Source organism: Phlebotomus papatasi, chromosome 1 (assembly GCF_024763615.1).
Source record: "Phlebotomus papatasi isolate M1 chromosome 1, Ppap_2.1, whole genome shotgun sequence".
NCBI classification, from domain to species: Eukaryota; Metazoa; Arthropoda; class Insecta; order Diptera; family Psychodidae; genus Phlebotomus; species Phlebotomus papatasi.
Genome location: NC_077222.1, coordinates 17410745 through 17427027, shown reverse-complemented (window position 1 = coordinate 17427027; position 16283 = coordinate 17410745). Strand labels below are relative to the sequence as shown.

Genomic DNA, 16283 nt, shown 5'->3' with positions numbered 1-16283 from the left:
GGAATCCATCAATGACTTCAAAATTAAGAGTTTCAAGAAAATCTACTCGCCTGAGGAATTTGATAATCATGATTGCAATATTTAGAATAAAAGAAAAGAAAAGAAAGGTAGATGGAAAATAAGAAGAAAATACTTTAAATAATTGATTGACAATAAATGACTACTGTACAAATAAAATTGATATTAATTTCTAAGTGTAAATAAAAGATGAACCATTTTTATTTCTATCAGAAATATTTTTAATCTGGTATTTAAAATTAATTAACGTGTTCCAGTAATACAAATTATGCGGGAAAAAACGCGTCCCAAACATCCCCTTTTGCGTCCCATACTGCCCCACATCGGGGAGGTTTGGGACAAAGCGTCAAGTAAAATGTTTTATCTTCTCCAAGAAAACTCAGTTGTTTTCCAAGTTCTATCGAGTACTTTTTATAAAGTCAATACCCATAAGTATATCTTATAGACGCACACTATCGTGGTTTTTTGGAATAGTGTCTCAAAGTCAAAACATGAAAAACTGTCCCACACCTCCCCGGTCTCCCCTACATTTTCTCTTTTTAGGAAAGGTTCCTCTAAACTTTTACTTATAAATTCTACATATATTGTATTGTTTCATTACGACCGAAGATATTTTATACTTATAATATTACAAAAAATAAAAAAATAAAAATCCTTTAAAAAATTCAATCAAGAATAATTTGTCATTTTTTTAAATTTATTTTCAAGAATAGTTTTTTAAGGGAAAAGCGTTTGTGAATCACTTATAATATCAGGATTGTGATCTTTTACGAACGTAACTTTTAGAACAAGCATTTCATTGGAACTAAACAAAACAAGAAATTTTGGAAATACATTAAATTTTGTTATTTCAAACACCTTTTTAATGAATTTCTTAAATGTTGTTTGATGATGTTTCTTTGATATATCATCCCACTCAACAGTCCTGAATGTCGTGATCTTCTAACATTTAAGATCATAGAAACATCAATAGAAAGCATTTTGTAAAACAAAATATTATTCTTTTATGTCATTTAAAATATGAATCATTATTAAGTGCACGTAAATCTCAATTTTTCACGATCGCTGCAGCCATTTAAAAAAGAAGAAAAATAAAGGAAATAAAAGTAAAAAACAATTCCGCAAATACTGACTCATTATTCATTGTATTTCGATGCTTACGCAAATTTTAATTTCACAAAAATTTGCTGATTACTTTCTTGCATATAAGCTTTTCTGCTCTGTTTTGTAAATATTTTCCTTCCGACTTGCACTGTGAAAGAATTTCGTGCAAGAATTTTCAGTTAATTAAGCTAGCATTTTGTCCAAAGAGCTTTCAGTTCTTCGTGGAAAGTGACTGTGAGTGGTTCAAAAATAGTGATCTAGCGATGATCCTCTGGATTATTGGACTTTTTCTTCTCGGAGGAAGTCTCGGGGAGGAAAATGTGCTTGAAGTTAATACCAAAAGAATTCTAAGTGTTGTGAATGAAGATTTTATAGGATTTGCCATTGATTCGGGATGTTTGACTTACTCAAAATGTGTCGAAGGTCTCAGGTGAGTTACTGGTGATCTTCCAAGCGTTATCTTTGAAGTGATCATAATCTGTGTTTTTTAAGGAATTTCTCTTCAAACGCTCAAGATGTGATTTATGTGAAGATTCATGGAATTGATCTTCCTTCTGATTACGAAAATCTTCCAGCAATTAAAGAATTGACCAAGTAAATACCTTTAATATTTTTAAGGTCACAGTGCGATGTTTAATTTTAAATCCATTGCAATTTAGGTCAGCGAAAATTGAGCCAATTATTGTTTTGAATTACCAAACAAACAGCTGGAATCCTCGTCAGCATTTGAGGCTTTTGCAGAAAATCAGCGATTTTGGAATTAAGAGGTGCACTTTTCAACTTGGAACAGGTTGGTTTTTTCAAACTGTATCAGTTAACCCTTTAAGAATTATAAATAATCTGGTTAACAATTGTTTCATAACATTTATCATTTTTTTACTGGGTTTTAAGGCCCCAGAATTAATGATAAAAGTACTTGATGCGTTTTGAACGATTTGAAGGATTAAATTAAAGAGTAATTCTCTGTACATAAATACAATTAACATTGAACTAAAGTTCGTAAAATTCTCACGATTAAATTAAACGTCAAAGAGAAATAATTAATTTTAGCTATTTATATTCTGACTGAGCCATTACTTCTTTTTATTAAAACTTTACTTTAGAGCATTAATAAAAACTTAATGCTCTATGGGGCACCACCAAACACGGGGTAGCACCAAACACTGCGAGTTTTTAATCAGATATTCAACTACAGAGGACAAGACTTATAGAAATTTATAGGCATTATAGAGATGCTTTTAAACTCAAGAAATGATCAATGTAGTCCAAGTAGTTTAGATCTAAAAATTAGTGTTTGGTGGTGCCCCAGTTTCCCCTATAATCGTAAAAGCACTAAACTCCTTCGCGGTTGTCCTAAACTCACCCGGAAATAGTTTATCCCCTCTCAAGATATTATCTAACTTTTTCCGCTAAAGATTTTTACAGTTTTCAGAACTTAAACATTTTCGTAACTCTAAGTAAGAGCTAATTTAAAATTTTTTCTGGATTTTTTATTCTAAAAAAAATTAAAATAAGATCAATAAATTTCAAATTCTTGCGGCAGATCTTTTAGTTTTGACAAAAATTATGAAATCTAAATTTAAGGAAATTATGAATTTTGGGATGAAGATTTGGATTTCGTTAAGTTTTTGGTAGTTTGAAATCAAATAAAATATTAATATTATCAAAAATTTTATAAACGTATTAAACATGATAGGGGAAAGTACTCTCCCTTCGAACGTTCATGCTTTTGAATAATGTGAATTTCTTTTACCTTTCCTAAGAGACTTCCACATGATTGTCATATAATTATAAATAATTGATAATAAGCTAGCTAATATATTTAATAGAAATGTTTAAGTCTCTTAGGAAAACTTAAAGAAAATTCACATTATTCGAAGGCATGAATGATCGAAGGAAGAGTACTTTCCCCTACCCTTATATTTCGACTCACAAAAAGACAAGTCGCCCCACGCAATTTTTTCGTGAAATTGAAGGATTATCTAAGAAATTATAAAGAAAACTGGAAAATTTCAGGAAAATTGAAGAGATAGGGGTATAATTTTTTTTGTAGGAAAATATTCTTAGAGTCCTCCTCTACAAACAATCCTTTGATAACATCGTAGGATGTACCGCTATTGGGATAACACAAGTTTCACAAAATATTTTTTATCAATTTAAAAAAATATAATAATTTTAAGATATCTCAGAAACTTCACGTGATGGATCATTAGTTTCTTCAGGAGGAATGTACAGGTCATACCAAGGAACAAGAAAATAATCAGGAAGAAATATTTTGTCAATTGTTCGTTAATATTTGTGAATTCCTACAGGGCACTTACGAAATTCTCGTAAATCGTACAACCTACAAATAGGTTTGTACAGTTTTGTACTTTTTCACAAATATTTTTCGTGCCATGATCACTTAACGAACATTTTTTGTTTTTTTTACAAACATTTGTTCGTACATTTTTGCTTGGATGACAAAACTTCCGGAACAAATGACCAAACTTTACAAATTTGTCTGTTTACGATCATTTATTAACAAATGTTTTCAAAAGAACCCCTAAATGCTTGTTAAATGTTCATATTACGAACAATATTTGTGAAAAATTACAAACTTTTACGAACTTTTTAGAGAGTTACTACCCCGTTCCGCAAAAAAGTCGTACATTTTTTTGACAAAATTTGCTAGCAAACGTAACTGTGTTATCACATTTGCCACATTAAAATTTTAATATGATTCACATTAATTGTCGCTGGTCAGAGTCCAAATGTGTAATTTGTGTATTTGAATAATTTTCTATTCAAAATTTAATCTATTTGTTGATAAAAAGGTAGACTTGGCCCACAAAATTTGATATAAATTGATTTATAGCATTAATACGAAAAATTAATGTGATTTTCTCTTTAATTTTTTAATGTGAAAAATATTTATGCTTTAGGTAAGTTTAAACTTATTTTTGCAGGACAAGTCCATTTCTTTATCAATAAATAAAAAAGCCCCAAATATTAAGTGACTCAAAGACGGAAATAACATATTTGGACGCTGACAAGCGACAATTAATGTGAATCACATTTAAATTTTAATATGCAAGTGTGATAACGCCGTAAGACTTTTTTGGGAACAGAGGCAGTATATTGATTTATGAGCATTTTGTAAAATCGCAGTAAAAATTCACAAACAACATTTATACGAACAATTTTACTAATTTTTTTTGTACTCGTCGTTTTCTATCCCAAAAAAGTTTTCATTCACAGCCCATCTTTTGTTTAAAATCATCTTAGTCAAGCATGTGGCAGGTTAATTTTTTTATATGGAGCTACAGTAGAGTCTTCTAAATTCGAACGCTCGGGGGGTATTTTTGACATTTCTCACCTCCCAAATTCAAAAAATTTTTTCAAAACTAACGAAATTTATGTGAAATTAAAATGTACTTTGAATCAAATTCCCATATTTTCTCGCAAGTCTTAGTGCTAACATACTTCCTTTTCATTTTATACGATTATAATGTATGTAAATATTCAGGAAGAAGCACACAAATATGATTTTATTTCAACGAGGATAAGAATTTTTGACATAACCCCACAAATGACATTTTAAATCCAAACGTCGTTCGAATTTGAGAGATTCAGATTTGAGAGACTCTACTGTATTTGAAGCCAATTCCTAAATTGATCTCGGATTCAGCTCACAGTGCTACGAGGAAAAATTTATTTAAACAAAAATTTAGTATATCTATCCCTCCATACGGAAAGGTATCTTGTAATACGGAAAAACTTCTCACTTTTTTGTTATTTAGTGTAACGGTCGCGAGTGCAAAAAAATTCTTTTAGGTTTAAAATGGTAACGAAATACCTTTTATTTTTTCTTTACTAAAATTTACATTGTAATTTTGCTGCATTTAAAGTTGAAAAAACATAACTTAACTTCGGCACACCTTGTACAACAGAAAAATTTCATGAGATCAAAATATTCATCCCTTAAGCGTTATGTATGTCTGTGCTAATCTTTCTTTATCTGCTTCCTATTGTAAGCGTTATAACAAATTTAATTAGAATTTTAATGCGAAATTTTGATTTAATGATTTTTTCTAATATAAAATTATGCCAATAATGTTTAGAAAAAAATATACTACTTGCTCTTTCTTAAAGGGTTAAAGTTTAGAATGAGAAAAAATCTTCATAAAAAAATTAAATTGAAAACTTACCTGGCGATCTTCTTTTAAAAGATTTCAACGGGGAAGACACTTTCACATATGCCGATGATCTTTCAACATTCAGATATATGATCGAAGCTTATAGGAAGTACGACAATACTTGGAGAATTGTAGGAGGTGATCTTGCAGACACAGTATCACTGGTTAATGCGAGAATTTATACTAAATTGGCCAGGAACTACGTGGCGTCTTTCAATTGGAAACAGTAAGTATAGCCAGGGGACTGACTCTTCATTCCTCTCTTAAGGTTTTTTGTAGATCATTCTTGAGAGCATCTAATAATCTTTTTTGAAATTTCCAGGCGTCTCGATTCTTCAGCTTCAGACTTGAGCGCAACAATTCAACATTTAATGGATGAGACTTACCTGCCAGTGAGCGTGACTTACCGCTATCCCTACAAACCACGTGATCTTCAAAAGTGCGATCGTGACTGTGTCTCTGAGGGATTGAGATGGGCAGAAGAGTTAGGAGAAATCACTGGGAGAGGATTTAGCAATGTCTTCAGATCAATGAGCAGAAGAGATTTTCTGCATCATGATTTCAGTTCCTACATCTCGGAAGTTTATCAGAAAATGATAGGATCGACTGTACTGAAGATAAAATCAATTAGTGATCATTTTTTTGGAAAATTCTACGCTTATTGTTCTCGAGAAAATCCTGGAGGATTGGTCTTGATGGGAATCAATTCTGCAGATAAATCATTAAAGACCACGACAAAATTCCCGGAACTAATCCTCGGAAAAGCAATTAAAGAAATGATCTTCCGTCCTGAAAATGATCGTATTTACTTGAATGATCACCTCTTGAAAGATAATATTCCAATTGACATTTCTCCAGTGTTCCTAGAGAAGCTCATCCAGGATGAATCACTATCTCTGACCCTTCCACCACAATCTGTAGGCTTTTGGGAAATTCCCGAAGCTAATGCTTCAATCTGCACAGAAAATGATCTGATCGCCAAACCCAAGATTAGAAATCCTATTGAGACGTCAATGTCAAATCTTCTTCAGGAACTAATTCATGAGGTCTCCCAGCATTCAGGAGAGTCTCTTAGGAGGGAAAGAAGATCAATTCCAAGACTCTTTCAGCATCAGAAGCGAGATGTATCTGAGAAATTTAAGCAAATCCTTGGAGGGCTGTTTAACAAGAAAATCAGGGGAATACAGGGAAATGCATTCTTTTCTGCAGCTGGAGGTGAATTCGCAGGACACCAAAATCAACAGAGTCAAACTTCCGATTACAATACCCAAACTTATTCTGCATATCAGAAACCCTTGATCTATACGGTCAGCCCGCAAAGTGCTAGTCAGGTGTTTGAGAATCCTATCCAATTGAACCCTGAACAACTCTTTGGACAATCATATGGAGGAGCAACGGTAGTCCCGGTGAGTGTCCTGAAGCAACAGAAAATAATGCCACAGGTCCAGCAGGTGCAACAGGCTCAGCAGGTTCAGCAGGTTCAGCAGGTGCATCAGCCGGTGCAACCGGTTCATCAGACTCAACAGAGTATGTTCCAAATACCCATCCAGTCCATACAGATTCCAGAACAGCAAATCGTACAGACTCAGCCACAATTCTTCACAGCTCAACATGCTCTTCCTGTTCAAAGTACTCAAGAGATCCCTTTCACAGGACAAATCCTCCCTGGACAAACATACGAGATGTCCGAGGCTGAAGCTCAACTCTATCTAAATGGAATTGGTGGAGAGCAGGCCTATCAATCACCTTCGGAGTATACCCAATCGCAAGTAGATCAGTATGCAAATACCCAATCGATTTATCTTAATCCCTATCAAGATGATCAGCTAGAAACTGGGCAGTTATCGTATCCTGATTTGTCTTCTTTATTCCAAACTTCGCAACCTTACAGTTTGCCTGCTTCAGGCAACCAAGATAAACCAATGGTTTATATGATAGAACCCTATAATAGAGCTTGGGAATCTACTGATAATCACGATGAAGCACCTGCCAGTGATACCTCGCCAAATCCAGCAGATAAAATCAGATCTGGCTTTCTTACAGGAAAATTCCTGAAAGATGAACCAGAGGTTGCAATTCAGTTGAATAAAAATGACCAGGTGAAGTATCTGGGAAAGAATAAGGATTCCCAGAATCATGACTTTGCTGATGAGCTCTCAATCCTCGCTCAATTGGGATACCATGAAATTGAGAAAGTTGAGGACGAGGACAAAGCTTCGAGCAAGATCCATAGCAGACGACGCAGGTCAATCTTCTCTGACATTAAACAAAATGTCCTGGATTTGGATGTCTTTCCATCAATCAGTTTGGAGGAGCCAGTGAGTCCTGCGGAAGGCGACGCAATCAATAAGTTAAGAAATTCTCTCGATGAGTTGCTGAATTTTATTCCTAAGGGCATTAAAAAGCCTACTACAGAAGAAAATCCTCATCTAGAATCCATCCAGAGTGATAGTAATCAAATGAAGAAGCAATGTAAGATCCTGTCAGTGGCCATGGAGAACGAATGCCTCCATGATACACTAGATGACATACGGTATATGGCCAAGAGGGCTGCGAAGTACATCAGTCGAAAGAAGTTGATGCAAATCTTGGATTGGTTCCTGCCTCGTAAGATCTTCCTTAAGAAACGTCGTCGTTTCACTCGTAGTCCTTTAAGTTCTCCTTGGAGCGATGAGATTAAGGACCGACCTATTTTCCTTAAGGATCTTGCTGAAGCTCTTAAGACAAATAAAATCATCCCAATGAAGACAAATCCATTCATCGAGGGAGATACACCAGATGAAATTGATCCTATTGAAGTGACAAAGCAGGAAGAGGCTAGAACGAGTTCAGAGGAGCATTCTGGAGAAAATCATAAATCTCTTACACAATTGATTAATATGATGAACTCCCATATTATGAGTTGGTGGAATTTGTTCGCATAATCCTTGAGATTGGATTTGTAAATTTTTTTTGTACACATGAAATAAAAATAAAGATTTGATCTTGTATCAGAGCTTCTCTCTTTTATAATATTCTTGGCGGGAACTGTAGAGTTAATAATTAAGTATATATTTTCTTAATTCAGTTGATTAATATAGCAACACGATTCCTACCATATTTTGGCCAGATGGTGGTGGGAATTCCTCACACATCCAAGCACGCAATCTCTCCCACTTGTCTCAGTCTTAAACCACTTCTCTGTGCACAAGGTATAGTATATCTTCTTGGAGCACAAGAGATCTTTACCAAAAATAGTAGAAATTACAGACAGTGTTATCGTAAATTGATAAGGGTTCAATGGTCTTATCAAAAGTGAATTAGTGATTTTTGTGAAATTACTCACAAGGCACAGTGGTATAAAAGACCTTGCTAAATTTTACGAGCTATCAGTTGTGTTCTGTGTATGTTCGCGAGTTTTTCACAATAAAATTGCGCTCAAAATGATCGGTTGCGCAATAAGCTGCTTGACCGGACTGTTATTCTCCAAGTGGACTCTCATTGCGGCAATTCTTGGATATTTTGCCTACAAATGGAGCATTGCTACTTACGACATCTTCGAGAAGCGTGGTATCAAGTTCATCCCCCCTATACCACTTTTGGGGAGCTTTAAAGATATGGTCTTTCAAACAAAAACCTTCACAGATGTCATACACGATTTCTATAGGCACTTTCCTAAAGAAAAGTAAGTCAAAACGGTATTTACCATAAGTTCTTTCTGAATAGTTCTCAATCACGTAACTAATATAGGGCCTATGGTATCTTTGAGATGCGGAAACCATTTTTCTTAATTCGGGATCCCGAGTTGATTAAACAAATGGCAGTTAAGGACTTTGACCATTTCCTCGATCATCGAGTCAATCTGGACGAGGATCAGGATCCTCTCTTTGGACGCAACCTCTTTGCCCTCAAAGGTCAAAGATGGAGGGATATGCGATCAACCCTCAGTCCAGCTTTTACCGGAAGCAAGATGAGGACGATGTTTCAACTTGTGTCTGAATGTTGTTCGGTAACAGTGGACTTCTTGGAGAAGGAAGTCCAAAATGAGAAACCGATTTTAACGGACTTGAAGGACCTCTTTACAAGATTCACTAACGATGTCATTGCAACTTGTGCTTTTGGAATCAAACTTGATTCTCTCAATGACAAAACCAACGAATTCTATATGGCTGGAAAACAAGCTTCGGATTTTGGTGCACTTCGGAATCTCAAATTCTTACTCATTATCCAGTTTCCCAAATTATGCAAGGTCGGTTAAAAAATCCCAGATCTCATCCGAGAGTTTACTTCTTTATATTTCTTCTTGTTTCAGGCCATTGGACTAACACTTTTTTCAGAAAAATTCTGTAACTTCTTTAGGAGTCTTGTATGGGATACAATAAGGGAAAGGGAAAGGCACAGTATTGTTCGTCCTGATATGATTAATCTCCTAATCCAAGCTCGCAAAGGGAAACTCAAGCACGAAGATGAAGAAACAGATCAAGAAGGATTTGCTGTTGTTCAGGAAACCAATGTTGGAAAAGCTCTTGACCACACCAGTAGTTAACACAATATCAAAGTTTAAAGATATTCATAGTGATTCCATATTCTTCTTTTCAGAACTCGTAGAAGATGATCTTACTGCCCAGTGTTTTATATTCTTCTTGGCTGGATTTGACACAAGTAGTACATGTATGAGTTTCACAGCTCACGAGCTAGCGGCTAATCCAGAAGTCCAGCAAAAACTCCTTCTCGAAGTCGATGCCATAAAAGAAGAGCTTGGTGGAAAATCTCTGACTTACGAAGCTCTTCAAAAAATGCCTTATCTGGATATGGTTATTTCGGGTGAGAATTTCCCAAATCTACTCAGTTCCTGAATCCTATCTAATCAGTTTCACATAAATTTTGCAGAGAGTCTCCGGTACTGGCCACCGGCAGTTGCGACTGATCGACAGTGCGTTAAGCCCTACGTTATTAAAACGGACAAGATTAATTGCGAAGTGAAAGTCGGAGAAGGTATTATGATTCCTATTGTGAGTCTTCATCATGATCCCCAGTACTTCCCCAATCCGTCCCGTTTCGATCCTGAGAGATTTAATGAAGAAAATAAGCACAATATCACTCCGTTCACATATCTTCCTTTCGGAGTTGGTCCAAGGAATTGTATAGGATCGAGATTTGCTTTAATGGAAACCAAAGCCATCATTTACTACATCTTGACCAAGTTTACCTTTGAAGTATCAGAGAAGACCCAGGTTCCTCTGAAACTTGCCAAAACCGGATTCGCTTTGAAACCTGAAAAAGGTTTCTGGGTAAATTTGAAACCTAGGAGTTAGTAATGCAAAAGTATTGATGTTTACGTATGTATAAAGGATCAAATTAAAAAGAAAATAATTATAAAAATATGTGATTGATCTTAGAATTACATTTGCAAAACAAAATTCTCAAATTGACTTCTTTTTCCTGAAGGCAAGTCGTGTGTTGATTTTTTACTGTTTTAAAAGACTTTTGAAAAACTTTTTAAAAAATTTTCAAAAGAAAAATGAAAACAACTAATAGAACAGTTTATTGCCAAAATGAAGGAGACATAAAGTCAAATGGACGTGTTTCCGAAAATTATTTTGTAACTTCTATAACAGTGAACTTTCAGAAAAACAAATCAATTTATAAAAAAATATAAATAAAAAAATAAAACAACATACTATACGAACTTAAAGGTCTTTTTTGTGAATTACTATAACAATTATCTTTGCGACTTGTGTAATTTAAATCACAGGGGAACTCTATAAAATACAAAAAGAATAAAAAAATTTGCTACAACTGAACGACGCTCTTAAAATTGCCTTATCTAGGTAATGGTACGTCAGGTTAGTATCTCTGGATTCTGCTTAGTTCCGGAATCTTATCTTATCAATATTTTGTTTTGAATTTTTTTGTCTGTTAAGGCGGTTAAACCCTACTAAAATAAAAGATAAAATGCGAAGGAAAAGGTGAAGATTGATTCCGATTGTCAAACTTCATCATGATCCGAAATATTTCCCCAATAAATCCCAAATGATTCCTGAATGTTTTAATGGTTTTAATGAAGAAAATAAACTTACCTTAAATTATATTTTCTTTAAAAATTTCTAAATTTCTCGGGAATTCTACACTTCTTCAAAATGAGTAGTTTTATGCATAGTGTATAAAATTGATGCTAAATTTATTACTTTTTTATTTAGTATGTAATATTGAAAATCAAACAGTAAAAAAATAAAGAATATCAGTTGAAATGAAATTGTCAAATTAAAAAATTTATTACCTAATACTATAGTATGGCAAGTTTAATTTTATTTATTCTTCCTTTGCGAATCATGCTCTTTTATATTCGAAATTCATGGTATATTTTTTGCACTCTTTTACCAAATTGACGGAAATAAAATTTAAGTAAAGAACTTTATTATTTAAATAAAATATATTTTGACTATCTGACTTGTTAACGACTATGTTTTGTCAAACAGCTCGACTTTTCAATTTTAATACTGACAACAAAAATATACTTTTAGCTGAGATTATTTAAATTTCAATTCCGTTTTTGCAAGAGTCGTAATGCCTAGTCTAAGCTGAATTATTTAGCACCTTTATAATCCAATTATATCCTCGATAGTGATTTTTTCCCTCATTTTCTTATCACTTGACTATATAGCAAAGTAACGTCTTAAGTAGTCTCGTGTTTTTGGAGATAATAAAATTTCTTGTAATGATTGAAGAGCATTTCTTCAAACTCATCAGTTCGATGTTTATAGGGGAATGTAGGCATGGTTCGCACAGAGTGAACCTTCAAACGATGCAAATTTTCTATTTTTTTGCAAAGAGCTGACTAACCATTTCTCATCTCGTTTGATGAGCTTAATCATTATTTATCTTATGGCTAAGAAATTACGAACTAGCTCTTTGTAAATAAAGAGAAAATTTGCATTGTTTGAAGGCTCGCTCTGTGCGAACCATGCCAACATTGCCCTAGTACTTACGTATTGAAATATTTTGCAAAACTTCTTCCATTGTACTATTCCTTATAGCGCTTTAACCCGATTGGTACACTGACTGCTTGAAAATATATCTGGATGGAGTAGTAAAAAAACAGGAAGTGGAGCATCTTTCAAATAGGGAAACCTTTGAAATTTGTTTTCTCCTATTTTAAAAGGATTTAAGGCTTATCATAATGTAATTTAGCTTTGCAATTGGTTTTATGAAGCTAAGCTACATCACTGTAAGGTCCAGTTCTATTCAAAAATAAGTGAAGAAATACCAATTTCAAAGGTACACTATTTCAAATGGTACCTCACGTCTCCCTATTTGGTAGGGGAAGGTTTTCAGGTTTCGTACATACTCTAGCTTAGAACACTTAATATTTTTTCCATATTTCTTTAGTAAAGCTGACCTAATTTATCAGAAAATAAGGTAACTGTACCAAATTTCGGAAAACTTACAATTTCGGCCACTACCTTAGCTCCTCAAATTTCCATAAATTTCTAGCTTTTGAATCCCATAGGGATTATAAAAATGCAAAAAGCAAAAATGTTGCTTCCACGAGATGATGAAAAAAAAGATTTTGGAAAATTCCGAAAAGGCATGGAACAATGAGAGTCAAGGTGACCGAAATATTACCCAAAGCTATGCCTATATTTTTATTAATTTTAAAATGTATTAAGAATGATTTTAAAGTAAACAAAGACGATAAACCATGTACAAGAAAAATCAATTTGTATTAAAAATATTGCATTTTAAACTCAGGACTTGCATCTCGATCTCAGATTGTAAGGTCTAGTCAATCAATCTCGTCTGCCTTTGATCTTGCTCAAAGGTACCATCTCAAAGATACCCAAAGGATCTACCCCAAACTCATGTAAGTTCAAAGGGGCTCTCCGCTGGGGGTTCCTACACAATGTCACAAGTGTACAAGTGCAAAGTGGTGCATATGGCCCTGGCCGCCGCGCGCCCGTGAAGCCTATAATGATGATGAAGGATCTACCCCAAGGTACCATTTTGAGACCTATCCAATTCTCTCTTTTCATAAATGATCTTCCACAGATTCCCAGATATTGTGGGAACCATTTTTATGCAAACGATCTTCAGATTTATCGCTCTGGAGATCCATTAAATTTATCTCACGCGTTCGATGCTGTGATTGATGATTTGGAGAGGATCTTACACTGGGCCGACAACAATGGTCTAGAATGAATTTTCGGTCTGATGAGATGTAGCAGATAGTGGACGGAAAAATAGACCTCTCATGATTTTTACTCTTTTAGTTCTTCACGACGACGTTTCGAGGATGAATGTCCTCTTCATCAGTTTTCGAATTGGAGGAAAAATCACGTATAGGTTGGAAAATTTACTGCTGCACTTCACTTGAACTTTTTCACAATTTTTCACGGAGATGTTCACAATCTAAAAGACTGACACAGAATTCTGTGTCAGGCATTTTCCCTTCAATTCGAAACCTAATGAAGAGGACATTCATAAAGAGTAAAAATCAAGAGGGATCTATTTTTCCGCCCACTATCTGCTACAATGGCGGTCTAGTCTTGAATGCCAGGAAGTCGCAACGATACGGTATTAACCTGACGATCCGAGGAACACTGCCGATCGCTGGTGCTCTTCCCTTATATACTACTTTAAAAACTATATACGTCACGGTTTCTCCCAAAAACGCCGGATGGCTGTAAATTTTTTGTATCTCAAGAAGCGTAAATGACAAAAAGCATGAGTAAAATTGCATAAAATGTATAACTAATATTACAAATTTTCAATTCTTGATTGAATTAAAGTATTAAAGTATTTAGTATGAATTAAGCATTAAAGTATTTTTGAGAAGATCAATTTTGTATTTTACTTAAATTCTTGCATGTCCTTATCGTTAAGGAGACCAAGATTGAATTAAACTTTATTGCTCTTGAATTTTACTTACACAGGTTTTGTGACTCATAGAGTATCAAAGTAAGTATAAAAATCTCGCAATGTTCTATCGATAATTCAGTCGACCTGTGTGTGCGCTCGCAAATAGTTCAGTGGACCAAAATTAGCAATATGATCTATTTTGCAATTAGTATCTTATCCGGTTTATTGTTCTCCAAATGGAGTCTTTTAGTGGCTGTTCTTGGATATTTTGTCTACAAATGGAGCACGGCTACTTTTGATACATTTGAAAAGCGTGGTATCAAGTTCATCCCTCCAATACCACTCTTTGGAAACACTAAGCATCTTATTTTTCAAACGAAGAATTTTATGGATGGCATTCATGAACTCTATCGGTACTTTCCTAATGAAAAGTGAGTTTATTTTCAATTAAAAAAAAAGACAAAAGTGATAATTTTAATTTTATTATACCTTTTAGAGTTTTTGGTGTATTTGAGATGAGGAAACCACGTTTCATGATCCGTGATCCAGAGTTGATCAAGCAAATTACTGTGAAAGATTTCGATCACTTTCTCGATCATCGATTCAACATTGATGAGAGAAACGAACCGCTTTTTGGTCGAAATCTCTTGATACTCAAGGGTCAAAGATGGAGGGAAATGCGTTCCACCTTAAGCCCAGCCTTTACCGGAAGCAAGATGAGGACCATGTTCCAATTGGTTTCTGAATGCTGTTCCGAAGTCATAAGCTTCCTAGAAAACGATGCTAACGGAAAAGTTCGACAAACTGATCTTAAGGATCTTTTCTCCAAGTATACTAACAACGTTATTGCATCATGTGCTTTTGGACTTAAAGTTGATTCTCTCAAAGATAAAAACAACGAATTCTATTTGTATGGCAAAGAAGCTACAAATCTGGAAGGATTGGGTACTTTATTCTTCTTCATGCAAATGATATTTCCAAAATTATCTAAGGTGATGAGTAATTGGGCAATTGATATTGCAAATATTTTCAAATATCTTCATTTTTCAGGTTTTGCGACTCAACCTTTTCTCAGAGGCATTTTCAAAATTTTTCAGAAATCTTGTTTGGGATACAATTCGGCATAGAGAGCGTGAAAATATTATTCGTCCGGATATGATTAATCTTCTAATCCAAGCTCGAAAGGGCAAGCTTAAGCATGAAGTTGAAGTAAATTATAAGGAAGGATTCGCCGTGGTCCAAGAAACTCACGTCGGAGAAGCTATTGATAAGAGCAGTAAGTAAATATTAAACTTGATTTCTGTCATAAGTTAAGCAGTGAGTTTTAATTATTTTCAGAACTCCAGGAAGATGATTTAACAGCTCAATGTTTGATCTTTTTCTTGGCTGGATTCGAAACCAGTAGTACGTGTATGTGCTTCACAGCTCATGAAATAGCTGTGAATCCAGAAGTTCAGAAAAAACTCCTTGTAGAAGTAGATGCTATGAAAGAAAAGCTCGATGGGAAGCCTTTGACCTATGAATTGCTTCAAGACATGCATTATCTAGATATGGTAGTTTCTGGTTTGTGTTCCCAAATGCTAAAATTCTAAAGCAATAGTTAATGTTTTCTTTTTTTTATACAGAGAGCCTTCGAAAGTGGCCACCGGCTGTTGCAACGGACCGGGAATGTTGTAAGCCTTACACAATTAAAACAGACACTATTAGCTGTGATGTGAAAGTCGGAGAGGCTGTTATAATACCTATCGTGAGCCTTCATCACGATCCGCAGTATTTTCCCAATCCATCTCGATTTGATCCTGAAAGGTTCAGCGAGGAGAACAAGGATAAGATAAATCCGTTCATGTATATTCCTTTTGGAGTTGGTCCAAGAAACTGCATAGGATCGAGATTTGCATTGATGGAGACCAAGGCCATCATTTACTACATCTTGACCAAGTTCACCTTTGAAGTATCCGAAAAGACTCAAATTCCCTTAAAACTTGCCAAATCTGGACTATTTTTGAGGGGTGAGAAAGGTTTTTGGGTAGATCTTAAACCAAGGAATACATAAAAATTTCTTTTGAGAATTTTATTATGTTTTCTTTCATGATGTGTGGAGATAAAGAAAAAACATGAATATGAATATAATTCTGTGTTGTTTTA

At 34.5% G+C, this 16283-nt stretch overlaps 3 protein-coding genes across 3 annotated transcripts; all 3 read left to right on the top strand.

Moving 5' to 3' along the window:
• Positions 1-1330: 1330 nt before the first annotated feature.
• On the top strand, positions 1331-8295 carry LOC129798014 (uncharacterized). The gene is made up of 5 exons (XM_055840951.1): positions 1331-1552; positions 1615-1716; positions 1782-1912; positions 5334-5526; positions 5623-8295. The coding sequence occupies exons 1-5, from the start codon at positions 1386-1388 to the stop codon at positions 8222-8224; spliced, it is 3195 nt and encodes a 1064-aa protein (XP_055696926.1). The 5' UTR covers positions 1331-1385; the 3' UTR covers positions 8225-8295.
• A 106-nt stretch (positions 8296-8401) lies between these two features.
• LOC129798027 (probable cytochrome P450 9f2) lies at positions 8402-10974 on the top strand. Its single transcript, XM_055840971.1, has 5 exons — positions 8402-8964; positions 9030-9528; positions 9592-9817; positions 9879-10103; positions 10170-10974. Exons 1-5 carry the CDS (start codon positions 8723-8725, stop codon positions 10592-10594), a joined length of 1617 nt encoding a protein of 538 aa, XP_055696946.1. The 5' UTR covers positions 8402-8722; the 3' UTR covers positions 10595-10974.
• Positions 10975-14648: 3674 nt separating this feature from the next.
• Positions 14649-16230, top strand: LOC129798060 (cytochrome P450 9e2-like). Its single transcript, XM_055841026.1, has 4 exons — positions 14649-15130; positions 15189-15414; positions 15477-15701; positions 15764-16230. The coding sequence occupies exons 1-4, from the start codon at positions 14654-14656 to the stop codon at positions 16189-16191; spliced, it is 1356 nt and encodes a 451-aa protein (XP_055697001.1). The 5' UTR covers positions 14649-14653; the 3' UTR covers positions 16192-16230.
• Positions 16231-16283: the final 53 nt, after the last annotated feature.

Excerpts from the sequence above, each read along its gene's own strand:
- LOC129798060 (XM_055841026.1), top strand. The coding sequence starts at position 14,654 with ATGAGGAAACCACGTTTCATGATCCGTGATCCAGAGTTGATCAAGCAA. Across the intron at positions 15,131-15,188 it reads TATTTCCAAAATTATCTAAG|GTTTTGCGACTCAACCTTTT; the intron begins GTGATGAGTAAT and ends TTCATTTTTCAG. Across the intron at positions 15,415-15,476 it reads AGAAGCTATTGATAAGAGCA|AACTCCAGGAAGATGATTTA; the intron begins GTAAGTAAATAT and ends AATTATTTTCAG.
- LOC129798027 (XM_055840971.1), top strand. The coding sequence starts at position 8,723 with ATGATCGGTTGCGCAATAAGCTGCTTGACCGGACTGTTATTCTCCAAG. Across the intron at positions 9,529-9,591 it reads AGTTTCCCAAATTATGCAAG|GCCATTGGACTAACACTTTT; the intron begins GTCGGTTAAAAA and ends TTCTTGTTTCAG. Across the intron at positions 10,104-10,169 it reads TCTGGATATGGTTATTTCGG|AGAGTCTCCGGTACTGGCCA; the intron begins GTGAGAATTTCC and ends TAAATTTTGCAG.
- LOC129798014 (XM_055840951.1), top strand. The coding sequence starts at position 1,386 with ATGATCCTCTGGATTATTGGACTTTTTCTTCTCGGAGGAAGTCTCGGG. Across the intron at positions 1,553-1,614 it reads AAATGTGTCGAAGGTCTCAG|GAATTTCTCTTCAAACGCTC; the intron begins GTGAGTTACTGG and ends GTGTTTTTTAAG. Across the intron at positions 1,913-5,333 it reads CACTTTTCAACTTGGAACAG|ATTTCAACGGGGAAGACACT; the intron begins GTTGGTTTTTTC and ends TTCTTTTAAAAG.